At 38.2% G+C, this 25,296-nt stretch overlaps 1 protein-coding gene across 5 annotated transcripts in view; it reads left to right on the top strand.

Moving 5' to 3' along the window:
* NOL4 (nucleolar protein 4) overlaps positions 1–25,296 on the top strand; it is a 192,827-nt gene that overhangs the window by 157,771 nt on the left and 9,760 nt on the right. For 4 of the 5 annotated variants that reach the window (XM_031052881.2, XM_005153542.2, XM_005153543.2 and 1 more), the window contains 2 exons: positions 2,739–2,852; positions 23,777–23,957. In XM_031052881.2, coding sequence (XP_030908741.1) covers positions 2,739–2,852; positions 23,777–23,957 — 295 coding nt within the window. The remainder of the gene's footprint in view (positions 1–2,738; positions 2,853–23,776; positions 23,958–25,296) is intronic. The other variant, XM_005153544.2, reaches the window with a different exon arrangement.

Genomic DNA, 25,296 nt, shown 5'->3' on the forward strand with positions numbered 1-25,296 from the left:
AAACATTTTAAAAAGTTATTTTAAAGCAATTTTTCCTCTTAGATGAGGCTTTTCAAAAATTGATCTTTTTGACATTTCACAGATATGTTATATCATGGAACAGAAAATCCTTTTTAACAGCTCTACTTTTAGTGACAGAGGACTGTGTTCATCATCTTGGTTAGTGCCAGACTGGTGCTCTGCCTGAGCGAAGTTGACAGAGCCTGAACTTTAATTCGATGATTTTTCTTATGTGCTTTGTTACAGTATTTTACTGTGACTCAACCCTGCATTTATTACATTCTCCCTAAGGTTCACTCTAGTTCTTGACATGAACATAACAGCCAGCTGCATTGACAAATAAGAGAAATTATGGGTTAAAACTTTTCAAGAGGAAGATACTCCGTTACCTGGAGGTTTCCTCTAATGTTTCAACAATGAACACAGCCACTTCACTTCTTTTCAGAGAAAAGCACATGACTACTTGATTTTTATGGTACTTCTTTATTTTTTATTTTATAAAATACTTCAATAAACCCATTCTCTCCCAAGAACAAATAAGCTTGGGGAACTTGGGTTCATTTTACTTTCTGATCAGACCATCAAGTTTTTGGCTCAATATGTCACTTTCTAAAAAGCCACTGATGTATAGATATAGTCGTAGGTCTAATTAAAGGCCTGATGTGGAAGAATTAACCTGGTGTTCTTTTCAAGAATGTTACTGTGTGGCCACTGCAAGAGGACGACACTGAGACTTCCATGCAGCCAACATCCTCAGTGTACCTTGGACATATATGAAACAGTGGCATGTACAGTAATACCGGACAACCAAATATGGGGAGGGAATCTAGTGTGGCTAAGTGATTCAATAATGAATTCAGAGTAACATTACTATTTTAGGAAGGCAGAATAATAAATACAACGTTTTGTCAGTGAAAACCTTTCGCAGACTTACTCCCTCCTCTGGAGCTCTGAGGAAGGTGTCTGTTGTAGTGTAATGTCATTACTTCTGTAATGACATGTCAGTGTCCCTCATCTCTTAGACTGATTTATTTTCAAAACTGGAAACAAGTTCAATAGTTTGTTCTTGCAAATCAATCCAAATATATTTCATTGTAGTATTGTAGCCTCTCTCTTTCTTACACGCTTATGCCAGAGAGCTTGTTCTGGTACGAGTGGGGAGAAATAAGCCTATTGCGCCGGTGAGGGAGACCCATAAATCTCTGTCTATTTCTAAAAGCTGGTTTGGCTTCTCATCCTAGGTAGACTGTGGTCCCATGCATTAGAGAAAGTACAGTGTCAGATTAAACACTGGCATTCTGAAAAGCACATCCAAAGTCAATAAATGGACTTTAATTTTTAAAGGTAAAAATGTAATATTAGTAATGGTTGGCTCCTCAGTTTCTGGGATGTTATGGAAACCATTAAATTGGTTAAGCTGATATAAAGAATCTGTTCTAAGGCTGGCTAAGAACTGACTGGGAAAACTTGCTGCCAAACCTCCGTGACACCTCATAGTAGGTTCGTATTTATGTTTTTAAGAAAAAGAAGGTAAATCTCTTAAAACAAAACAAAAAAACCAAAACCACAACCAAACAAAAAAAACAGCTGCAAACAGCCCCCTTCCCCCCCCACCTCCCCCCAACCTCCCTTCCCTGCCACACATAGACAGTTCCTCAGTAGGTATAAAATTATCTAGTACTTTTGTGTTCAATGAAGCTTTGGAAATTTATCAAAGTTCAGAACCTGGTTCAATAAACTGCAGTCTTTAGAATGGGCTCTACGTATATCAGTATCTGTGTTCTTATCTCCATTTTCTTTACTTTCTTGGTAGTTCAGATATATCTTTGTATGTTAACGAAGACCAGTTTCATTGTGAGCTTCCCCTTTCAGAAAGATTGTTTTGCATGTAATTAAGAAAAAAAGGTGTAAAAGTTTTATATGTGTACAGTATATCTAATTCTTAATGAAATGTTAGGGAAGATCATATTGGGGTTCATAATGAACAATGGGTCTGAAAAGATTTTAGCATTCCTTTGTTTTCGGATTCATTGCACCTTTAACATAAAATATGTAAATGCTATGAAATTAGTAATGAGAGGTTTTGAAGCCAAAAAATTAACCACATCTAGCTGAACCACAAAATATCTACAGTGTTGGAAGGCTGGCATTGTCAAAAGAAAAAGCAGGGCTTTTTGTAAAGTCATTTTAATCACATCAGTCATATTGCAGCAAGGAATGCAAATATTCATATAGTACAGATTGAGACTGCTCTGAAATGTTCTGACAATCTGCTGTGTTTTGAGTGATGTTTCAACCCTATCACTCGAGGTTTTTTGTTTTGGGTTTTGGTTGTTTTTTTTTATGACTATAAAAAAACACTACTCATCGCTGTCACATGCTGTACAGGATAAAAAGCCTTTCAGTTTTCTTAACAAGAATCAGACGGCCAGGGTGCTGCTGGAACAGAGAATATGCCACTGTCTGTTCAAAGTACAGCTTAATGAGCCAGACTAAACACACTGGACAATAGAGCTGTGGGGGGAAAGGGCTTCTTGTGGATCTGTGGATCAGCTGCAGCTTTAACATCTAACTAGTTTCATTTTTCATCTTTACAAGTTCCATTTCCTTGTTTTGTTAGTATAAACTGCATTTCTATGACTGGACTTCCCTGCTTAGGTGATGGCATTGTGTGCTTTGAAAAAGGATGTCGTGGATTATGCTAGAAATAATTTCTGTGTTTCTCTTTTCTCTCATAGTCACGACCTATTCCCTCACACCTTACTTCAGCAGTTGCAGAGAGTATCCTGGCTTCCGCCTGTGAGAGTGAAAGCAGAAATGCTGCAAAAAGGATGCGGTTGGATAGACAGCAGGTACTGTGTTGTTTGGGGGTCTACCACATCTGTATTTATAAATGCACTGGACTCATTTACATAGGATGCCATGCAGAAGGGTGGTGTAATCCCTTATATGCTTCTTGCTAGCAAGAATGATTAAAATACAAAAGCTGCAATTCCTTCTTTAAATGAATACACAAGCATGCCTTTGTCTATATTTACATAAGCCGTATGAGGGTGTCTAGTATATTTATAATGTCCAGCTGGATAAAGCTATATATTTGCTTTTTAATGCTTGTAGATTTTGAGGGTGTAGTGTGTAATCAGCCTACTAGAATTAAAAGGAACAGAACTTACAGTATATATATAATTCACATAAATAACAGAAACGGTGCATGTGTCCATGACTCAGTGTATTTATCTGTGCGCATACTCTCTTTCAAAATATGTATGCATTTGTAATGTAAGGTGAAATAGTGCAAGTTTCTGAAAACACCTATTTGCCTGAAACAGAAAAGTTATTGTGATATAAAGCAAAATGCTGTCAATTAACTTATTAGTGACTTTTTAAAGCTCATATCAATATTTATTTTTATTTTGTCTTATATGATTCTTCACCTCTTATAGAACATATTAGGATTTAGAACAGAATTGCATTTTTACTATTTGTTTTTTCTTTTTTAATCAAACTGGTAGCACATTTCAGGCTTTGATTATTTAGTTGCTGCACAGATAGAGTTGAATGCCTAACATTCTTGTCACAAAGACTATTTCTCTTAATGATTATCACAAAGTAATATCTTAGTTGCTCCAAAATATGGTTTCTCTCATGGTAGGTGACCTTTTTGTTTTTTTTTTTTTTTTTATGGAAAAGAACATTCTTTAAAAGAACTTTTTCATTTTATACATAGCTCATTGAGTTCTTTCAGGTTGTGCTCTAACTGAATAAGGGGCTCGCACTGCTGTCTGTGGAACACTGATAGTTTAGGATTTAAGAATGGATATTGCTATTTCTTTTTGCTCTTATATTTTTATTAGTATTTTAATTCTTTCAGAATGTTTGCCTTAGGATTTAAAAATCACATGGGATGTCAAAGCACCATAATGTTAATTTTGGCTTAGTTTAGAAGTAGTGCTCATTCAGATTCTGCAGGTTTTCTATTCTCTTCTCTGATTTTTCAGTGAAAATAAAAAAGACAAACCTAACAAAAAAAAACCCAAGCTGCAAAGTCGATGTGTTTTCCTTAAGGAGAACTAGAAAACACTTGTGCAAACATCAGTTACTTTCATTGCACAGAATTGTGGGTCAATTCCTTGGTCCAGCCAGGGTGAGGCAGAGTTTTCAAGTGGTTTAAAAGAGAATCCCATAATACTCTCCAGGGAGCCAGAAAGCTGTTGAAACAAAGACCATATTAAAACTGTAGATAGAACTCAAAAAGCATATTAATAGGATTTTAAATTTTTTTCCTTCTAATTGTGGTATTGCTATCACAGAAGGGTTTTGTAACTAGATGATCTTACGATCCTTTTCAACCCTAACTATTCTGATTCTCTGATCATTGAATGGCAAAGTATTTCTTTACTTTTCATTACAGAATTAAAAATCTTGGGCAGAATGGCTCCCAACTGATCACCTTAATTGCAATTATAATTTTAAAGTAGCAAAGCTGCTACAAAGGACATGTGTTGGGTTCTGCTTCCTTCATCTCTGCCTTCTTTTTGGCAGTGAGTTCTGGGAACACTGTGGAGACAGTTGCAAATAGCACCAGCCACTTGACTCAGCAAGCATTAAATTAAATGGGTTGATGTAGCTTTGGTGCTTGCAAAACTATTTGTAAATTCAGGATAGATTTGCTAAACAGTTTTGCCTGGCAAAAAAATATGGGAAAGTGTGTTAGGTAGCTTCATAAAACTTATAATGAGAAATTTACCCTGCAGGGTGGAATAGCTGAGACATTAAAGTAGTAAACCTTGGTTCTAGCCCCACTTCCATTGAAATGTAATTGTTTATTCTGAGTATGTGACTTTAACAAAGTAAACTGAGAGCAAAACATTCCAGAATATTTCTGAGTAGAATATTTAACACACACTGCTCTGCTTAGTTCTTATGCTGAGATGGAAAGTGGACCTGTATCTTCACATCCAGGGAGAGTGTGTATTAGGAAAAAGGCTTCCAGCCTTCTCCTCTGCCTATCTTTTATTTATTTTCAAATTTCCTTCACTTTTCTTACATATATCCAAAATAAAATATTTTCATTCAATTCTTCTTTTTCCTAAACAGAATAAAGGTGAAAAAATTCAGTTCAGCATGTTGTTTTACTGTTCCATACCTTAAAAAAAAACCCAACCCAATGCCTTGTTTTCTTGTTAACGTATCTCTACTTCTCCTTCTTAAATGTGAATTTCCAAAATTGGGCATTACACCAATGGGTGGACTCAGGCTTTGAGGACCCTTCACATTTCAGTGAAAATCTGGGAGGAGATATGGATAATGAAAATAACCATTTCATAAATTATATCAAGAGGTCTAATGGAGGACAAGCTTTAGACAGTCTTGGAAAGTAGATTATTAAGAGGATCTGGTAAGAGCACTCATTCACCACTTCCCCTCAGAGCTGAATGGAACTGTTGTATTTAAGCTGCTTTATTCTTGCACATAGCACAGTGGAGGTCTGCCTTATTCTCCAGAGGGGTGATCTGCCTAAGTGAGATGTAATTTACGTCCCCACTGCAAACTTTTTAAGAATATACCCACAAAATGTGAATGCATAAAGATCACAATAAGTGTTATGCCCAGTGCTGAAGCTAAGATGAAACTTCAGCAGTTTCCTCAATGCCTTTTCTTGTCTTGTTTATGCTCTTTCCTCTTCTTCTCAATTTCTCTTCTACCTGGCACAACACTGTTCCTGATCAGGAAGTTCTAAGCATGTTGCATGTACGTCTGTACTTCGGTAAAAGAATATGAATTACTACAGCAAGTATGTTTCTATCCACAGTGTTAATTTTACCAGTGGTTTGATGAAAAATCATCTCAAATATTGATCAGCAAAACCAACCAGTTTAAAAATCAAACCTACGGAAAATTCTAAAAGCTTATTTTTTTCTTTTGAACAGATAGAGTATTGGCCATAGAAATATAGAATCATAGAATAGTTTGGGTTGGAAGGGACCTTCAAAGGTCATCTAATCCAACCCATTCATAAGTATTAGCTATTAGCTGGTTTTTTCACAAATAACAAGTTTGAAGGGTTGGCTTTATATACCTCTAATCCTGTGCACAGATTGGTATCTCTTCAGAAGAAAGCTCTCCAAAGTGTGTCTGTGTCTGTGCACACACAAATACTACATTTTATAAATGACTTTCTGGAATTCTTTCTGATAGCTGAGGTGCTTAATGTAGCAGTGATTTAGGGATATTGTTAAGTCTGATAAAGTCTGAAGCAAAAAGAATCCATGCTTTAAATTCCACTCACATAATTTTTGCATTTCCTAACTCAAGGCTGAAAAAATCCTATTTTAAAAATAAGTTAATGAATACTGGTCTCGCTGGCATCAATTACTTACTTTCAATGTTTTTTTTCATGGTAATACTTTATTTCATAATGGGAAAATCAATGTGATCTTGTCTGTCAGGAAGCTAGTAACTTCCCATAGGTTTTGAACCTGTGACAATAAAAGCTTTGTCAGTTTCTGAGACTTCTCTGTAAGGAATATAAATGTGTTTACTAGGTCATGGTAGCTTGGACTATAATGCTTTGGCTGTCTGACTGTGTTAGATGCTACTCAAGTGCTCTCTTTAGCTTCAATGCATTTTCATTATCTTGAGATCAAACTTGGTTCGTTGGCCAGAAGCTTAAGTGCCAAGAAGTTATATATTTGATAGATATTACCCAACTGAAGAGTTCTGTCACTTCCAATTTTTAATTCTGCCATGTAGTAAAAATAATTTATTCCCTTGCATAAATTTTAGATTTACATATATTGACATTGTATACGTTCACTGATACTACTGCCAAATGGTGAAATGCTTATAGCACTAAGTTAGATTTAATTGGTCTTTTCCATTCCAGCTGAGGCAGTAGGTACAGAGGCAACGCAGAGCTTATGTGTTCACTTCCAGCCATCTCTGATGAATCTGGATACTGAAAAAGGGCAACCCCAGTCTTGAATTTTGAAGTTTTTTTTTCATCACAGGTGATAAGAAATGTAAAAACTGTAATTGGATTGACTTTCTATGACTTGCTTCAGTCAGAGAGAGAAGAAGCATTACCTGAATCCGTAATATTTCATATGCTTCTGAGTGGTATCTTGGGATGATTTCCTAGGATAATCCTTCAAGATCTTTGTTACATCTCTAGCAATAGTCAGTGTGAAACAGTTGCCCGGGAGGTCTGGAGTACTGTTAACAAAGGTGTCATGAAACAAATCAAGTAGAGCTAAAATACAGCCCTTTTTACATGCATTCATTATATACAGTGAACAAGATTAAGGTTCTCCTCCCCCAGCAATTTTACTTTGAAGCCTTTTTCACTATCTTGGCAAGCCTGTGACCAACGGCCTATGCTGATTTAATTCTTCACATGAGATCATATTTGGAGATGGCTGCAAGACAACTTTGCAGTTGCAAGAATATTACTTAATCTTTCTCTCTGCTTCAGTTATTTCAGTCCCTACTAGGCACCTCAGAAAAGTTCCCTCAATATAAACATGAAATGTCTCTTAATCATAAGGTTAAAAGATACGATTAGGATAAATAAGATTAGGATAAATGTTCTGGTTATATTTCTGAGTCTTGTGGAAGCTATCAGTTTCTTGAATTCTGAAACCTAAACTCAATTTAAAAAAACTTTAATTATTTGAGCTTTTCAAGTTGCTAAGAGCAAGGCTATGCACTGTGCAAACTATCAGGCACTATGATGCTTTGAAGTAGTTCTTTATGATAAACACTAACTGCGTTTTTTAAGGAACATCTCATCAAGATGACAACTATATTTTTTTTTCCATGCTGTGATTTGTAAGCAGGCAAATTAAATATCAATAATTGTCACGGTGGAGTGAAGGAAAATATCTAACGCCCAAGGAAGAGAAAGTTTAATGGTCCCAGGTTTACACTGAAACATACATGAATATATATTTGCAAATAAACACTTTAAACACATTCTTCACCCACATTCTAGTTTGGGGGATAAAAGGAAGGCAAATCTAAAAGTCTGCAGTGTTTTAGTAGCATATGAATAAGGTGTTAAGAATATTGCAACATTTAGTAATTTTAATAATATTGCTTTTAGCTGTTAGAGAAGTAGGAGTAGGTGGCTATTAGGTTTCTGACAAAGCAATTATGGCCTAGATACACATGCTGGGAGCTGACCTGACATTTGCCTCTGGATAGTTGTCATAGCAGCAACCTGAATAGAGCAGCTTGATGCAAGTGCAGATTGCAGATTGGATACAGGTTCTGTTCTAATGTAGTATATCTGAATATTACTAAAGGTGCACATGTACTGCCACTTGGACATCACCACTACTGTGTTTCCTTCCTTTTGTATCTAATACCTAAATGTTCATTTTTAAAGAAATTAAGTTTTGTAAGGAGCTGTTAATGATCTGTCTCCATACAATTCCTGGTGCCATTTCTCTGCATGTAACAAGGGGTTGACCTAAAGAAAGACTCTCAAACACAGTTTTATTAACAAAAAAAAATTAAATGTCTGGCTTTTGCAGACCAGGAGCAGTTTGTGTCTTGATTAAGAAAGAAGGAAATTATTAGTGGACAAATGACAGGTAATTGTAAAACTGTTTTGGAAGAAACTAAAAATCTGAATTGCAGTGAGGGCATAGATCTCTATTGCAGGATCACTGTATCTGACTTTCAGCAGTGAGGGGGAAGAGACGAGAGACCTTTAAACTGTCATATTTTGAGGACAGAGAATTTGTTTCAGTTGTGCCACAAATGCACAGCTTTTACATCCTGACGCTAAGCAGTTATTTCCTGTTTTACCCTTCAGGTAGCAGGAAAGAAGGATATATATTTCTGTCCCCCTATTTAAGTTGTTCTCTTTCCTAATCAATGCATGCTGCAGCTCACAGGAGCTCTATTTATATAGGTGATTTGTTTGTTTGTTTAATCAAGGTCAGATTTGGACAATACTGGTTGCAGAAAAGGGAGTTAGGCAAAAATGTCTCCCAGTGAGTGCTGGAGAATTCCCTGCTGAGGCAGTGCTTCTGTGGCAGAAAGCTGCAAATTCAGAGGGAGCATGAAGAAGCGATTTTGTCTCAGGGAGATGGAGACCTTGCCACAGCTATTCACTGTGCAGGAAGAGCACATCAACTGTACATCCTTGTTAGAGGTGAAGGAGAAAGCATCAGGAGTTCCCTTCCTTTTGGATTTCACACAGCCTAATTTGCTTTCGAGGATGGGAAAGAAAAGGCACTTAGTCCATGCTGACCATAAGTGGCAGTGGTGCAGAGGGATGGGGCTGTGTCCTCTCTCTGCTGTATATTTAATAAAGACCTGGAAAATTCCATCTCAAAGTAATGTTCACTTCAGAATAGGAGGCTTGCAGAGTCTGAGATAATAGAAAAAAGCAGATGGAAGCAGATAGTTCACTTAAATTAAACAAACAAATCGAAACTGGAATCCCCAAACTCCAAAGAGGCAAAACTATTTAACTTGCAAAAAGCCCAATGCCTCTTATATTCCAGAAGCTTTATTAATAATATTAATTAATATTAATGATAGGTTTTTGCATTCAGACATGTCTTAGTGATTTGGTATTTAATAGGGATCGGAGTGATTTCAGTACTTCAGTATTTTATTCTTTTTTATCGGTGTTCAGAAAGATCACTAAGACTATAACATCCTTGGATACCCACATGCTAGTTTGCATTTTAGACCTTGTTCACTTCCATCATTTCCCTACCTAATGATTATTTTACTTCTGAGTTGGTCTTTGGTTTGCTTTTGTGGTTCCAAATGATACGCTTTAACCACTGAGGCACAAAATGTTATACAGGCATCGTTTAGCTGCATGTGGATTATTGCCAAGAGATCAAATTATGTACTAGTATTGGGAAACTTAGCTTCCTACCCAGAATTCACTAGCCATATTGTCAAGGGGAAGAAAATAAGTGGTATGCATTGTAATTTTAAATCCTGCTGCCTTTCAAGTCGGTGGCAAAATTCCTGATTTCAGCAGTTCTGGATAGGGTTCTGTCATTAACAGATGCAGCTGGAAGGGACTGCTGAGTATCACAGGGCAACCCCCCTCCTTTCATGCTCAAGCCCAACCTACATTAAATTTGCCACATATATTGGAAAGGAATGATATGCAAGGCATGCAATTGCAAATAATTTCATGCCTTGGATTTACAGTGAGGCCCTAAGGTGAGCAGCTGATTTTTCACCTCAACACAGAGACCATTAAGTATAGAAAATGCTTTGTTTTTCCAGCCTCTTTGTGCTGAGCTTATATGGTTGATTTTCAAGCAGCTGATTTTGGAGAACACTTTCAACACCCCAAGCTGCAATAAGATCTTGAATGTGAAGTAAAATTGATGCCAGTGTAAGTTTTCTGTTCTGGAGTTTGATTAAGCTGAAAGCTCAGAAGTGGAGGGTTGGGTTGTTCCTAGGACAGGAACTTTGAAACAACCTTACCCTCATTCCTACCCTATGCAGAATGAAAATTAACAGGGAATGGAACAGCCTTCTTCCTTATGTCTTTAATACCCAGCTCCTGGCAAAGAGGCTGAAGAGGAAATGCTGGTGGAAAGGTAGGCATAAAAGTTCTCACCTCAAGCCCAAAGATGGAGGTATTGGAGTCAGGGCTTTTGTTCTTCCTGCTCATGTGTTGAAAGCCAGGAATAGAGAGCTTTTTATTTATCCCTACCTTTCATATGACAAGAAAATATTAAATGTGAAGCATTTACTTGTCTGTCAGATGTTCCTAGCATAGAGACAAGTATGCTAAAAGCATGATTTGGGCTTTCATTTCCTCTGTTTAGCTAACAATTTCATTGCACACACCCTGCTGCCTACAGCACAGGCAGGGAATAATATTTCTGGTGAGTAAATCCTTGTTATCACACAGCGTTTGGGCCACTTTAATGAAATCCATGTAAACCCTGTGTGCATGTACAAATGCTTTATTTTCAAGAGTGGCCTGTTTTGGTTAGTGAATTGATAGATTTAGAAGACTTTAAAGAATCATAAATTACTCCTAAATTCAAAGTATCAATTGCACAATGGGTTCAGATATATCCCTCAGTTAGAACAGTGCAATTCTTCATGCAGAAAAATATATGTAGAAATGTACACACAGACTGCTTATGTTTGATAGCAGGAACATGTTTGTGATTCAACAACTGGCTTGATGTCCCTAAACTAAATTTAGAAACATATTTTTCTAAGAAAAAAATAAAAACTATAATAAGCTGTGGGACTGCATTGCCTGGGAGCTGCACCAGCTGCTAAAGAGGCTGGGCACAGGGCAAAGCAGCCAAACATGCTATGGCCAGCAGCCCAGGAATCATGCCAGAAGAATCCTCCCCTGAAATGAGAGTGTTTGGGGAACAGATTTGTACAGATGCACAGATTTCATGCTTGTTACTCATGGTATTTCATATTAAGCTTCAGTTTTACTGTCTCCATTAATGAAACAAATCAGAAAGTGCATCCTCCAAAGGCCAGTCAAAGTTCATTTCTTTGTTTCCTCCAACAACTAATGCTGCTCTGTTTTGATGACTGTGGAATCAAAAAGGCCATATCCCAGGAGCATCACTTCTTATCTACTGCATCTTTTAAAATACGTAACCTCCATAGTACTGAAGTAAAAGGAATGTGCACCAAGTTCTATCCAAAATTTACTGCAAGTCATCTTCAGCAGCAAAACATTTTCTTTCTACTAAGTGCCTTGATACAGGGTGAGGAGGTCAGTTGATTTTTTTAAAAAATACCTTTTATTTTTTAAAGAGTTTTTGTTGTTTTTTTTTTTTTAACTAAAAAAGTCAAGTTCTACCTGAGGCAGTTTCAAAACCAGACAACCTGCATTGAATTCACAGAAAGAAGTTTTGTTTTCACAAGCATGCAGTTCAAGTTTTAATGTGGATTTGAAATAAAGTCATTAGCAATCAAATGTATCCAACACAGGGTAAAATATCTGTAAAACATCAAACCTACTCTTGAAAGCAAGACCCAGACATTAAGTGCATACAAAAAAGTAATTTCTCAGTCTCTAACAGACAAGAAAACTGGTTTTTAGAAGACAGCTATCTATAACTCCCACTAGAATTTACCTGTGGAGGGGATACCATACTGTAGATATGGCAATATGCTAGAATCTCCAGTGAGCTTTTCTTGTTTTTCCTTTCCAAAGCAGAGCACGCAGACGTTTTTTATTTATTGAAACTGAAGAAGCTAATTCAGCATTGACCTCAAATGCTTTGTGTCTAGGCTGTTATCTTCTGTTTCCAAATGAAGAAGAATTTAATTTAGAATCTAATAGAAAGTGCTTTGGCCATCCCCCCTACCACACACTCCAATATATGTAATATTAAAAGAATGTGGGACAGAAGAGAAATAGGAAAAAGCACTCCAACAGTCCAGAACATGGTTCTGCAATAAAGCCTTTTTCAGTAGTTACATCTGCATACCCCAGAGCTAGCAGGTGTATGGAAAGCTATTTTGTGTCACAGAAATATGCTGTTGGTGGTGGGAGTGATACCAGTTGTAATGCAGTAGACTGAGAGACCTGTAGTGGGAGGTTTAATTATGTTGACCATGATGATATTGTAGTAATAAATCTGCAAAGCTGGCACAAGCATTGCTCCAGTACTCCCACACACTTTCCCCTGCAAGCTCCCTAAACATACGATTCACGAGTTTAAACATTTTCTCTGCTGGTGCTCTGGTGCCACAGTCCTTTTGCACTGAAGGGAGAAATGGCTGATCTATCCCAGCTGAAAGTGTTGACCATCACAGTCACTAAAAATGGCATATTGGCAAGGGGGGAGAGAGACATGTCTTGCTATAGGAGTGTTTTACTGAAATAATTTGTTGAGGACAGTGTGCATAAGTATGAAGAATGCAGAGAAGAATGCTTGATTGTGATCATAAAAGTGGAGCTGCCTGAGGCATAGCAAGGTTTGTTCTGAATGTGAGAAATACACCGCAAAGGAGGAATTTCTCTCATTTTGCATCCTTCTGGTTCAGCAGTAAGTACTGCTATGCCTTTGTCATCATGCATCAGTTTTCAGTAATATATTGATTCATACAGCACCATTACCTGCAGGCAAGAGTGCTCTTGGAATGGGAAAAGATGGCATTGTTTACTTGTTGTTTATGTTGTTTCTATTTGGAAGAAATGTCAGATATTCAAACTCCTCCATTTTTACTACATGTCAATGAAGAAGTGGCTAAAATAAGTAGCCATAAGGTGCTGGCCTCTGCAAAGAAATTGGTGTTGAAAGGACTTGAGGGAAAATGCAGCAACAGAAGAATAAACATGACATAACCTATGCTTCATTTCCACTGAACTTTTACCTTTATTCCATTTTTCAGCTAATCTGATTTCAGTAGGGTCACCTTAGGCCCTGGAATTCATTATGCATCGCTTCACTTTTGGATCAGGCATGTACCAAATGTACCATGTACCATGGTCCTGTACCTCAAGCCATATTGGGCTGAGAGATCTATGGAGATGGCATAGGAAAGGATCCTTTCATGTGGTCTCTGGTCTTGTCATCTGTGGCAGGCTGAAGGAGTTGGTGATGCCAGATGGGAAACTGGCTTTCCTTTGAAGGAACATGTAGGCTGAGAACGGGTGGGGAGGTACAAATAAAAGAGGTGGGCATTCTCAAGTAGTTTCTTTTAGGTGGGCATTTCAGTAGTCATACTGAAACAAGGCCTAAGTCAGTAACTTATTATAAAGCCCAAGGCAACGGCAATGCTGTGCTGTTCTTTAGATCAGAGTGGAAAACTGCCTTTGTTTTCCGCCTCTTCTGAGAGGAAGAAATTCTTATAAGGTTTTGGCCCTAACAAATCCTTACACTGTTACAACTTCTCTACTGGTGTTCTCATTCAAAGCAGCAAATGGTGGCTCCAAAGACTCTTCTGTTTGCATGGCACTTTTGCCCCTTTGTCTTCCCCTTTCTCCATGGGAAATGTCACATGCATTTTGTGAAATACACCGTGAACATATAGTTTTGCCAAAACTCAAAGGCATTGGCAAAAATCATGTATTCAAGCAGGTCCAGTTCTGCCTCTTAGAAGTCCATAGCTGTTTGTAATCCATTCTCTCCATTGCTGGACACATTCTTGAAAACAGCACTGAAGAATTCATTGCTGTGCATAGCCTGCAGTGCACTATGCACCTGTCTTGTATGTTGAGACAACTTGCAATTAATAGTGGTCAAGCTATTAACTAACTAAATTTTTTCGTTAATTAAGATTCTCTAAAAAAATAAAGAGCATGGTTATGTCCAATATAACTCATTAAATAGTTTATGAAGGGTTATAACTGTAACCTAAGACATGAACAGCAGAAGCTATAAAGTTTGCTTGCAGGACTCTTTCTGTCATTAGACCACCTCAAATGCAATTGTTACCTTGAGTTGGACTTTTCAACATTCCTTTGTCCCTGATGGAAAAAAGCACACAAGGGAAAGCACATTCAAAAATCAACTATCTAAAACTGCACTAAAGGACACTAAATTTATCTCGAGCACCACAGAAAAGAAATAAATGCTGTCTTTTTCCATTTGGATAGAACGAGACACGTTCCTTTAGAAGAACCAGATTTCTCTTTCCCCAGTGACTTCACATCTCAGTTATCTAAACTATAGGAATAGCTCATCCATGTGTCCGTGCTCAGCCAGCAGCACTGGTGACCTCTGAAAACTCATGTTGCTCTTCTGCTATTGCAGTGGGTAATCAACTGGTTAAAGCTGACAGGCTGTGAAAAATGATCCCTCTGCTTTGCTATTGCTTCAACAGAACTGATTCTCTGACAACTCCTTGCAACAGCTGTATGAGTACCTCTTCCAAAAAAGCTTTCTTTTCTGCAGGTGAGGTGGCAGTGGTGAAACCCTCCAACACTGGAATGTGAAAACACTAACCTTTTACTTAAGTTTAGCACACCCATTCCAGTCTATAAATAACATGTCATTCTATCAGAAATGCAGAAGGCTGAGGTTCATTTTTCTCTCTGCTACACAATAGCACATTTTTATTTTGATCTTCTTTTTCTGTCAGTCTTATGCTTTCATTTCTTGTTGAACACTGGCTTGTGTCAATTTTGATGCCTGGTGACAGCAACTGATGCTGGCAGCTTGTTTCAGTGTTAGTAACCTGAAAGGAAAAGGAACTTACTGCCCTCCTAAGCTGAAGCATGATGCTTTCTTTTCTTTGCTCTCTACCCTGTGTCAGGAGGACAGTTTAAAGGTTCTCAAACTTTTGGCAGCTAACTTAATATTTTGAAAGACACTCTTCGAATTCCTACATCACCAGTGGCATTACAGGGAGCTTAGATGCCGAACTGGATGCTGTATCAGTACTATATCAATATTTCCTCACCATCTAAACCAGTTGTCTAAAACATGAAAACCAGTTTGATACTGAAATTCACATCAAAATCATCATTAATACCTAGACTTCTGGCAGTAACATGTTCAATACAGTTGCATCTGCATGGTTGGAGCACTTTTTCATATACTGTTACATCTGCACCAGAAAATTATACACTGAGATTGATGTGATCTCTGTGCAGTGATTACACAATAGACGGAAGCAAGGAGAGTGGGACACAGAGTATGTACTACTGGGTCACAGGCAAGGGAAATCAGCAGTCTCTCACGGGCAAGGAAAAGGCAGCAATTTGTCAGTGTTTAAGAAGACAACACCTTCCAGACCCTGCAATGGGAACCAAGAATCCCATGGCTCATCTTCCTTTTAAAGTCGTGCTCTGTGGAGATGATGATGATCACTTCCAGCAGCTGCTTCTCTATGAAGAGCCTGAAAACTCTAAGCTTCATGTCTCTCCATGTAATGGAGACTCATGTCTCTCTATGTAATGACGAGATGATAAACTCACAGCTAAAGCATGAATGTTCAGCTTAGCTGGAATATCCAGCTCCATCTGAGCTACAAATTGAGTATTGTATCACACAGGTACAGGCCTTCTCATTTTTTTTTTTTTGCATACTTGATTCAAGTAGAAAAAGTGAAGAAAATGCAGAGAGAATGATACAGAAAAAGGTGTTCTAGATATGATAATGGAAGGTGGAAAGTTGAAAGCTGTGTTGAAAGCTGTGTTGAAAGCTGAATACAGGTGTTCCTTTCAAGAGCAGAAATAGTGTGCATACCTGAGGACAGCAGTTATGGCCCTCTTGATTTCACTGCTAAGTTCACCCCTAAATTATCAAAATACTTCCCAATCTAAAGAATATCTGGCATCAGTTCTGTGTTATTATTTGAACTTGACTTCGTCTTTTATTTTAGCCAGCTTATACAAATTTACTCTTAGCACCTCTGGGAAAAACCTCAGGGATCTTTACTGCTGTTTGCACATAGACCTCATCCATAATTCTAGAGCCTAATCCTCTGACGAAGACCTGAAATGCTGTTTAGGAAGGACACCTTAACTTGAAGGGGAAGAAGTCTGTCTAGAGGTGAGATTATTTTTTAAATCTCCCTGGCCTGATGATTTTGAACCATAGGTTAGGGCACTGTCAATGGATACATTATTTTAAAGAATGTTGTGACTAGCCTGAGAGGCATGGAGAAATACCCCAGTATAGATATACATAAATACAGATATAGAGATACCTGTCTTGGAAAGTTATCAGAGAATAACTTTGCTCCTCAGATAAAATATATCTGTGGTATGTTTTAAAAGTTTTTCTAAACAGGCTATAAGGAGTGTAGCAATTCAATTTTCAGGTTTCAGGTATGGGCACAGAAGTTCTTTTGGTCTAGGAAAAGGTTTTACCTTTTTCTACAAACCTTACCTTAGATCACAAGCTTAGATCACAGCTGCAAGTGCACCACCTATTAAAAGATGTTGTCCTTTTAAAGGACTATAAATATTCAATTCTTTAAATATGAAGGCCAGCCAATGCAAAGGACTGCTGTGAACCTTCATTTGGATTTTAAAGTCAGTGAATTATGTAGGTCTATTTAATTTTCTTCAGGCCCCCCTAATCTTGAAGAGAATTTTGTTTAGTGAGTAGTAATCCCAACAGAAACCTTAGCAACTGGACAGGGGAGAAAGAATGTGCAATGGAAATCAAAACTGAGGTGAAAACTTACATCCATCATTTGCAGAAATTCCGTTTCCACCACTACTAAGCACACTGGGCCAACAGCCTCACTGCAATGTTAAGGGAAAATTTTGCCTACTGTGATGTGCTAAAATAATGGTTAGCTGTCTAGGCTTTCAGGATATTGGTCATAAAATTAAAAGCTGGGTCAAACACTAGAGAAGAAATTTAATGTGATTAAAGCAAATAAAAGATCCAGTGTTCTGTCAGAGCAATGTATGTCACCCAAGCAGTTGGTAGTATCATCACTCATTAATATTACATGGTACTTCCCGTTATAATAGTAGGTATTCAATTTGGTGACCTTCAGTTGCTAGGGATTACAGTTACTTTTCTCTATGCCTTCCATCTGCTCAACTCTTCCAGGGAAAACAGCATCCCTTTTTCAAGAATAAGAAAAAATTTGTCCTATAAAGGTAGTTAGAGCCTTAAATGTATTTAGCATTCCTTAAAAAAAGAAACCCAAACTGCAGATATTACTAGTGAAAATAATGTGGGTTGAAAACAGGAGCTAGCCCGGCTAATTGTGGAACTTGGGTTTGCTCCCTGTGGGATGGGATTGTGAGGATTAGGAAACTGACAGGAATATGAGGACAGAGAGAAAATCTCAGATGAGATCAGTGGATGTGACACTGATGAAATACAAACTAGGAATGAAAGATCCTGAGTTGCTGAAGCTGCTTAGGCATCCATATTTCGAAAGGAGAGATTAGGATTTGCTAGGCAAGAAGTCTTGAAATGGAGAGTAGAAGATGAAACTGGAGAAGCACAAAGGATGGATGAGATGAGGCGTAAGGGATTTTGAAGAGGCAGTGTAAAGTAAGTTTTAAGGGACAGAGCACAAGGTATACATGATCAGGTCATGGGCAGGGAAATGACAGTGATCTCCACATGTCTAGGAAGAGGCCACCTTCTGGGCACTGCAGTGGCAGCCAGGAATCCTGTGGTTTATCCTCCTTTAAACACCTTTCTCCATGCAGACTATGATGGTCACCCTGGCAGCTGCTTCTCTGTGCAAGAGCTGAGATGGGGAAGAGAGCTCCTAGCCCCACAGCCCCCCTGCAGATTCAGCAGGGTGCCCTATGATGGAACTTCTGAGTTTCTTCCCATTGTCTAAAAAATTCAGCACAAAGAGAAGCCGGTTATGTTGCTGTGGTTGGAGAACTAGAGTGCTTTACATATTAGGTAATGCTACCTTAAGGTTGTGTTTGTTGCCAGAATCTCAGCATCTGAAAAGCAGTTATAGAAGTCCTATCTAATAGAGAGTATTGTGAGGATTAATTGGGTGCGCTCTGGAAAGTGCTACATGGTTTTATCGTGTGTTTCTATTTAGTTAACTTCTGATTCAAAAATCATAGAAATAAATTGGCGTGTTCCAAATAAGAAAAATATAGGAAACATTATCTTCTTTCTTCTAAAGCCGTACTACAAGCTATTGGGAAAATAAAAAAAAAAAAATAAAAAAAGCATATGAAAGCATGTTTTGTTTTTTCATGGGAATTAATTTTGGTTTTCCTATGTTGAAAAAATGGAATATTGCATGCAAATATTGGGTCCCTGGCTTGCCTATCTGTTTGAAGACTAATCTGCTTTTAGTTTTCCTAACTTCAAAGTGGTATTCTAAGAGGACTGTTTATTGACAAGAACAATAGGTAATCCAGACTTTTTTGTTTCACATATTAAAAAAGTAAGTATCGAGAAAGATGAGACAAAAATCTGCCTTTTGCCTCTTTTCTAACTGAATGGGGAAAAATCACCATGATGTGGGGGCAGTTAAAAGCTGTCATTCTCAGAGCTGTTAATTTGTGAGTCTGGTAAACACTGCATTTTATGAAAGCAGCAGGTAAATGCATCTCAACATCTTTGCCATTTTTAGATCATTACCATTTATGTTCTAGTTGCAGTTTTGTTAGCTTTATAGTTGGCTAGCATTGTCCGTGTGAGTTGGCCTGAATGCACACTCCCTTTTGGGTTTTACATTTACATATTATCAATGCCTATTGCAAACAGTGGAGCCAAGGCAATAGCACTGCTCTCTCTCTTAATGGGAAAATTTTTGACACTTCTGTGTATATGGGATCAAAATTCAATATAGCCCAAATTTGCCACTTTTTTTTTATTTTATTTTAACCAGCTGTTACTTTTTTATGTTCTTTTTGGTGGTGGTGAAGGAGATGGGGAACAGAAAGAAGCTATAGCATTACTAGAGATGCTTCCATAAAAGACAGACTTTTTAGAATCATAGGATCATAGAATAGTTAGGGTTGGAAAGGACCTGAAGATCATCTAGTTCCAACCCCCCCTGCCATGGGCAGGGACACCTCACACTAAACCATATCACCCAAGGCTTCATCCAGCCTGCCCTTGAACACTGCCAGGGATGGAGCATTCACAACCTCCCTGGGCAACCCATTCCAGTGCCTCACCACCCTAACAGTAAAGAATTTCTTCCTTATATCCAATCTAAACCTCCGCTGTCTAAGTTTCAACCCGTTACCTCTTGTCCGGATGCTGTGCCTCCGCTAGCATGAAGAACAGGAGGCTGGGACACTGCCAGGGACCCCTCGGTCTTTGTACCACAGTCATGACATTCTGCACTAGCATCTGTGGTGTTGTGGGTGGTATTTCAATTTAAACTGTTTATTAGTTTCTCAGAATATCAGTCAGGGCAGAGCAGGGTTTCTTCAATGCAACAGGTTATGCAATAGATCATGAAATCTTCTCTTACTATACACTGTCCTTAGAAAGTTACTAAAAGGCTTCATTCTGACTAAAAATAAAATTAAATAAATTGTAGCTCTCTGCCTTTTCTACGGAAAAAAATGGTGTCCTAGTACAGACATGAACATAAAATTGAGACATAAGTATCTCTGGTGTATACGAAACTCTGCGTCACAGTATCTACTTTACGCTTCCATTTTTCAAGTGAACAGATGATTTTGTATTTTAGCATGTTTTTGCACCTAAAAGGTATTTTTGAATTCCGTGATTTCCATCATTTTCCAGATGATATGCTCAAGACTTAAATTACTTCTACAAAATAAATTCAGAAGAGAAATATTATTAGGAGGATGACTTATTTCCATTGCCATATACAAAATGAAGATGGTATAAGTCACATTCTAGATGGACAAATGTTTTATCCATATCTTGTTCATACTTTTTGTTAAAGGTAAATTATAAATAGTTTAAAAATGGTTAGTTAAATCACAGGTTTTATAAATTTGTTTTGAATTGCAACAGTTTATGTTGTAGGTAGTTAGGTCAAACATATTAATAAATGGTTGGTTCTTACTGATTATGATGAAATTAAAATGTATTATTTTAAAATAACATTTTAAATAAATTAGTAAGCCTTTCAAGTGTAAACATAATATGGGGAAAACAAGAAGAGCTGAATGACTAACACAGATAGTAAAAAAAAACCTCAGTTCTGGAACGACATAGTTTCATTTCTACATTAGTTTAAAAGCAAAGGCAATTACGATAAAAATAAAGAAGAGGATGAATCAGTACAGAATAGATCTCAGGTATATAAAAGTGAATGTGATATTCACATTCTTTCTCCCCAAGAAAGAGAGACCCTGACTTTTGTATGTGTGGTGTGGTTGCAAGCAAAAAGGACAGTTTTGCCTTTTGAAGTACAAAACATTTCTGAAAACTGCTTAAATCCTAGGGGAATGTATGAAATGTAACATCTAATCCCTCTGGACCAGTCTAATGGCTCATAATCCTACCAGTAAGGGTGACACCTAAGCCTGCTCAAACAACGGTCACCAAAAATCCTGCCCTACTTCTGCATTTAGTCAACCTGAAACAGTGAGCTAAGCACTTAAAGGAGGACAGATCTGAGGTCTGAAAGGCATAGTAACTTACTCATCATTTAGGTACAGGTAATTGGTCTGCTCTTTAAAAGTATATGTAATATTTAGAGGAAGCCACCTTTTGTATAATGGCCAAGAAATTAGAGCTCATATGCAGGACCCAGGAGTCCTGAGCTCAGCATCCTCCTCAATTCCTTTCATCCCTCCAAGCAGTGCCTTTCCCACCAGGAAGGAACTACGCCTGGGCTCCACTGCGAGCTCCAGCACATAGTGCATGATGGTACACAGGGCTGCAGTTAGTTCCGTACCAAGTTCCCCTTTTGCCAACGCAGCTCTACCCTTGGACTCCCATCAGAGCAGCTTGTGAGTTTTGCATTAGGGAGTAGCTGGAAGGGAGCAGGGCTGGAAGCCTCCCAGGACAGTATTTCTCTGAAAGAGAACTGAGTCATACAACCCTGTCTGTTTGCTATCTCTGTAGCCCTATGGATCGTGTGTTTCTTTCCATGGAGTGGCACAGCTTCAGCTACAACTCCCACCGTAGTTTTGCTTTGAGCCTGGTTGCTAGGAGATGACAGCTCTGAGTTCAGATCCCCTCCTCACCACAGCTAGCAAAGACCTGGCATCCCAAATTTTCTGCCTCTTCACTGTGCATTGCAAAAAGGAGCCAGATCTCAAGTCTCCCACTCGTTCGCCATTCACTCTGGGACAAGGGCTAGTACACACCAAGGTGCACCCAGTGCCCTTGCTATGCCCTCCGACGAGGCTCTGCTTGCTAGAAGCTCAGTGCATCAGCTCTGCAAGGAACTCGCTGTTAGCTCTTCAGTGCGCTGACTTTGGAGGACGTGTAAATTCAGGGACAGCAAATCTGTGGGTTCCAGGCAGTCCAGGTAAGGAGACAGGCACCCTGAAATACTCTGCTCAGCCATAAAAGTTAGTCCCCTTTGCACTGCAATCCTTGAGCACAGTCCCATCCTCGATACATTTGCAGAAGATCCCTTACTGCTCTTTGTGAGAATGTAGCTCTGAGTGGGTCTATAGGAGGAAGTATCATCTAGTTTTAGGCATACGGATACAGAACACGTCAGCCTTCAGAATGTTAAAGTTTTGGACAATGAGTTAAGCTCTGCTGCCAAGATAGATCTTTACTGTATAGCTTATGAGTATTTTCTCAAAGAATATAATACATTTTCTCTTACAAGAGACAGCAATGGCCTTTGGAGATAAAAGGTGAATTACATTAAAGTTGAACCCCTGACAAAAATACATTGCAATTTTGGCTCTTTGTTTAAACCTATTATTACTTGAGAAAATGCATAGGAGATCAGTTTAGCCAGCTTTTTTAACAATACAAAGCTTTGCCTCAGCTCATATTAGTGGCCAGACGGCCCCATTTTGACTGTTTATGGAATTAATTATCTGATGGTTCAGTGTCCTGTATTAAATATTAAAATACCTGTTAATAATATATGTACCTTCTCCTGGGTCATCTCAGTTGTGCCCAATTCTCTTTCACCAATAAATATCTACAAGACAGGGATGTCTTAATCTCAGAAGCTGAGAGTGTCTTATTTGAGAGGTAGAATTGGCAACTGCTTCTAAAGCAAACAGGAAAGCTGCTTTAGTACCCTTTTTGCTTCAACACAGAGACTGGACACTGAACTATTTGACTGCTGTGTGCGGTTATATACATTCTTATTTTTAAGTAAACATTGTAAAAAATGGTTTGAGATATTTTAGAGCATTCTTAATAAGTTTGGTATATTTAGCAACCATAAAAGGATTGTGCAGGAGAGAGAGGCATGAAATGGACAAAGTCTTACATAAAGGGGGGTTAATTCTGAGAGGCCTTTTCAGTTAACTACTCTGAAAATGCCGGCAGACATTCTCACCTCAGTTTTTCAAATACTGATCTTCTGTAGATCCATGTCATTTGAAACCACTGAAATATGTTTTCCTTAGATAAGAGTATAAAATCAGGCCCATGAAAAAAGTCTACAACTTAAAGCGTTCAAGTATATTTGCAGACTAAATCAGAAGTTCTGGCACTGAGGTCCCTGTGATGGGTTCAGCAGTCACATGCTGATCGTTTTCCTCATTTCCAACTACTAAAACACATTAAATCTTATCTTAATGCTTTTGTTTTCACCTGTATCATTGCTCAAGTTGCTACAGGGGCATTCTGTGATAATGTGTGCAGGTGAGGTGCTCTAAGCAGTAGCAGTAGTAAGTGTAGAAGGGGGAAAAATACACCTAAAACATGATCTTCTTTAGGGGAAAATTGGAGGGCTGTTGTGCTAAATCCTGTTAAATATTATGCAGATATCTAAGAGGCAAACGGGGAGCCCTGAAGGCAACTCATGGTGTACAAACAGCAACTGCTCATACACACATAACAAATGCTTTCAAGTCACGTTTGTAGACACCTGCTTACCATTTGATTCTTGTGTATATATATATATATATATATATATATACTTATAATGGCTTTTTCTATCCTTCCCGTGCTATTTCTGGACAGAGCTGGGTTTTGCAGGAGACTGTGACGTCTTCAGGGTGAGAGGATGCATCTTCTCCTTTGAGAAACAGTGTGGTTGGCTTGTGGAACACAAATGAATATTATCAGATTTGTAGGAAACCAAATATTCTTGTTTATTTATTTCTGAAAAAAAAAAAAACAATGGTCAATCAGAAACTCATCTGTGCTTGTTTAATGTGTATTATACTTTTCTGAAAGCAATAAATGTGGAGTCTTAACAATGAAAAAGACCCTCTTGTGCAAGGATAAATGTAACAATAATTCAAAACCTTTCCTTGTTTTTGCAGGATGAGGCTGCTCCGGCTGACAAGCAGTACAAACAGGAACCAGCCCAGGTCACTTACTCAACATCAGCTGTTTCCAGCACACAGGAGGTGTTGTACATCAACGGCAATGGGACCTACAGTTACCATAGTTACAGGGGGCTCGGAGGTGGGCTGCTAAATCTCAACGACGCTTCTGGCAGTGGTGAGTTTCCTTGGAAAATGTGCCTGTGTGTATATGTGCTCATGTGTATGTTTCCCCCTGCTGCACAGAAAGCTAGTCCAAGGAGTTCAATATCCATAGGCTATTATCACATAATGAGCAGGAACACAATCCCACAAACAGCTACTGCTGAGCAAAATACTTGCTCACTGCATGCTAGTCTCCTTTCAGTTTCAAGGGACTAATTCACAACAGGGCAAGACTGAGCATGCAGTCTTTAACAAAGCTGAGTAAAAAAATGCCAGGTTAGATCTTCAGTCAATTCACACAACCTTATGAGGACCTGCCCTGTCGTTATTGTCTTCACCTATACTGATCACAAAATGAGGCCATCATTTCTTTGTGGCTGGAGTTTGAAAACACTGAACTCTGTATTTTGTAACATAAATGAATTGACCTAGATTTCTCACATGGTCTCTCTAGCTTCTTTAATTTAATGCAGATAAGGATCTGGCATACCAAGTGTTAAATGCGAAATCAGCATATCCATCTATAATCTAAACTAAAAATGGTGCAGGTAATTATGTGTCACCATGAGGTTGTATGACTCTGAAAAAACCCCAGTGGTGTCATTGGTCTAGACAGCATTCCTTTCTTCTTACATTAACAAGATTTGTAATGGACAAATGTAAATGAATTGTATTATTTGTTTGAAATAGTCCCCCACATTGATTTCATACAAATTCAGAACAAAGGACAAGGTTTGCCTGTTCTGATAACAAAGGTATTATCTGTCTGTCAGCAAAAAGTGATTACTCTGGAAGCCTGATGGTTTCTTGCTTCGAAGAACTATACTTAAAACATGTCTCAGAGGACAGGGAAATCCCTGGGGGTTTGTCCTGGCTGATCCCTCTCCGGCTGGGGAGAGTGCTGTTTCAGTACATGGGCTGACATAGGCAAGATGGTAATTGTTCAGCTACAGCCTCTATATTCAACATGCTAAGCAATTTCAAAACCCGATCAAGGCTGCAGCCTGTGAGGAGTTATTGGTATGTGGTGTCCTGGTGACCTTCAGTTGTGTCTGCTTCCTCATGTCCCCCCACATCCCATAATCCTCAAAGGTATGTGAATGATTTGCATTAAGTTTTCAAAAGCCTTTAAAAAGATAATATTTTAGTTGTCAAAAGTCTTTGACTTAAAGAGTGAATGATGATTACAATGGTTTCCATATGCATGAAAAACACATGAGGTACTGAATATGATCTCTGGTCAAATATTTTCGTAAGATTAAGACAGGCTATGGAAAACTGATTTATTGCAAAAAATGAACAGGAACTTTAAAATTGTCTTTTACATTGTGTCAGAGAAGATCTGAGCCAGT

The sequence above is a fragment of the Melopsittacus undulatus genome, chromosome 1 (genome assembly GCF_012275295.1).
Source record: "Melopsittacus undulatus isolate bMelUnd1 chromosome 1, bMelUnd1.mat.Z, whole genome shotgun sequence".
In the NCBI taxonomy this organism is placed as follows: Eukaryota; Metazoa; Chordata; class Aves; order Psittaciformes; family Psittaculidae; genus Melopsittacus; species Melopsittacus undulatus.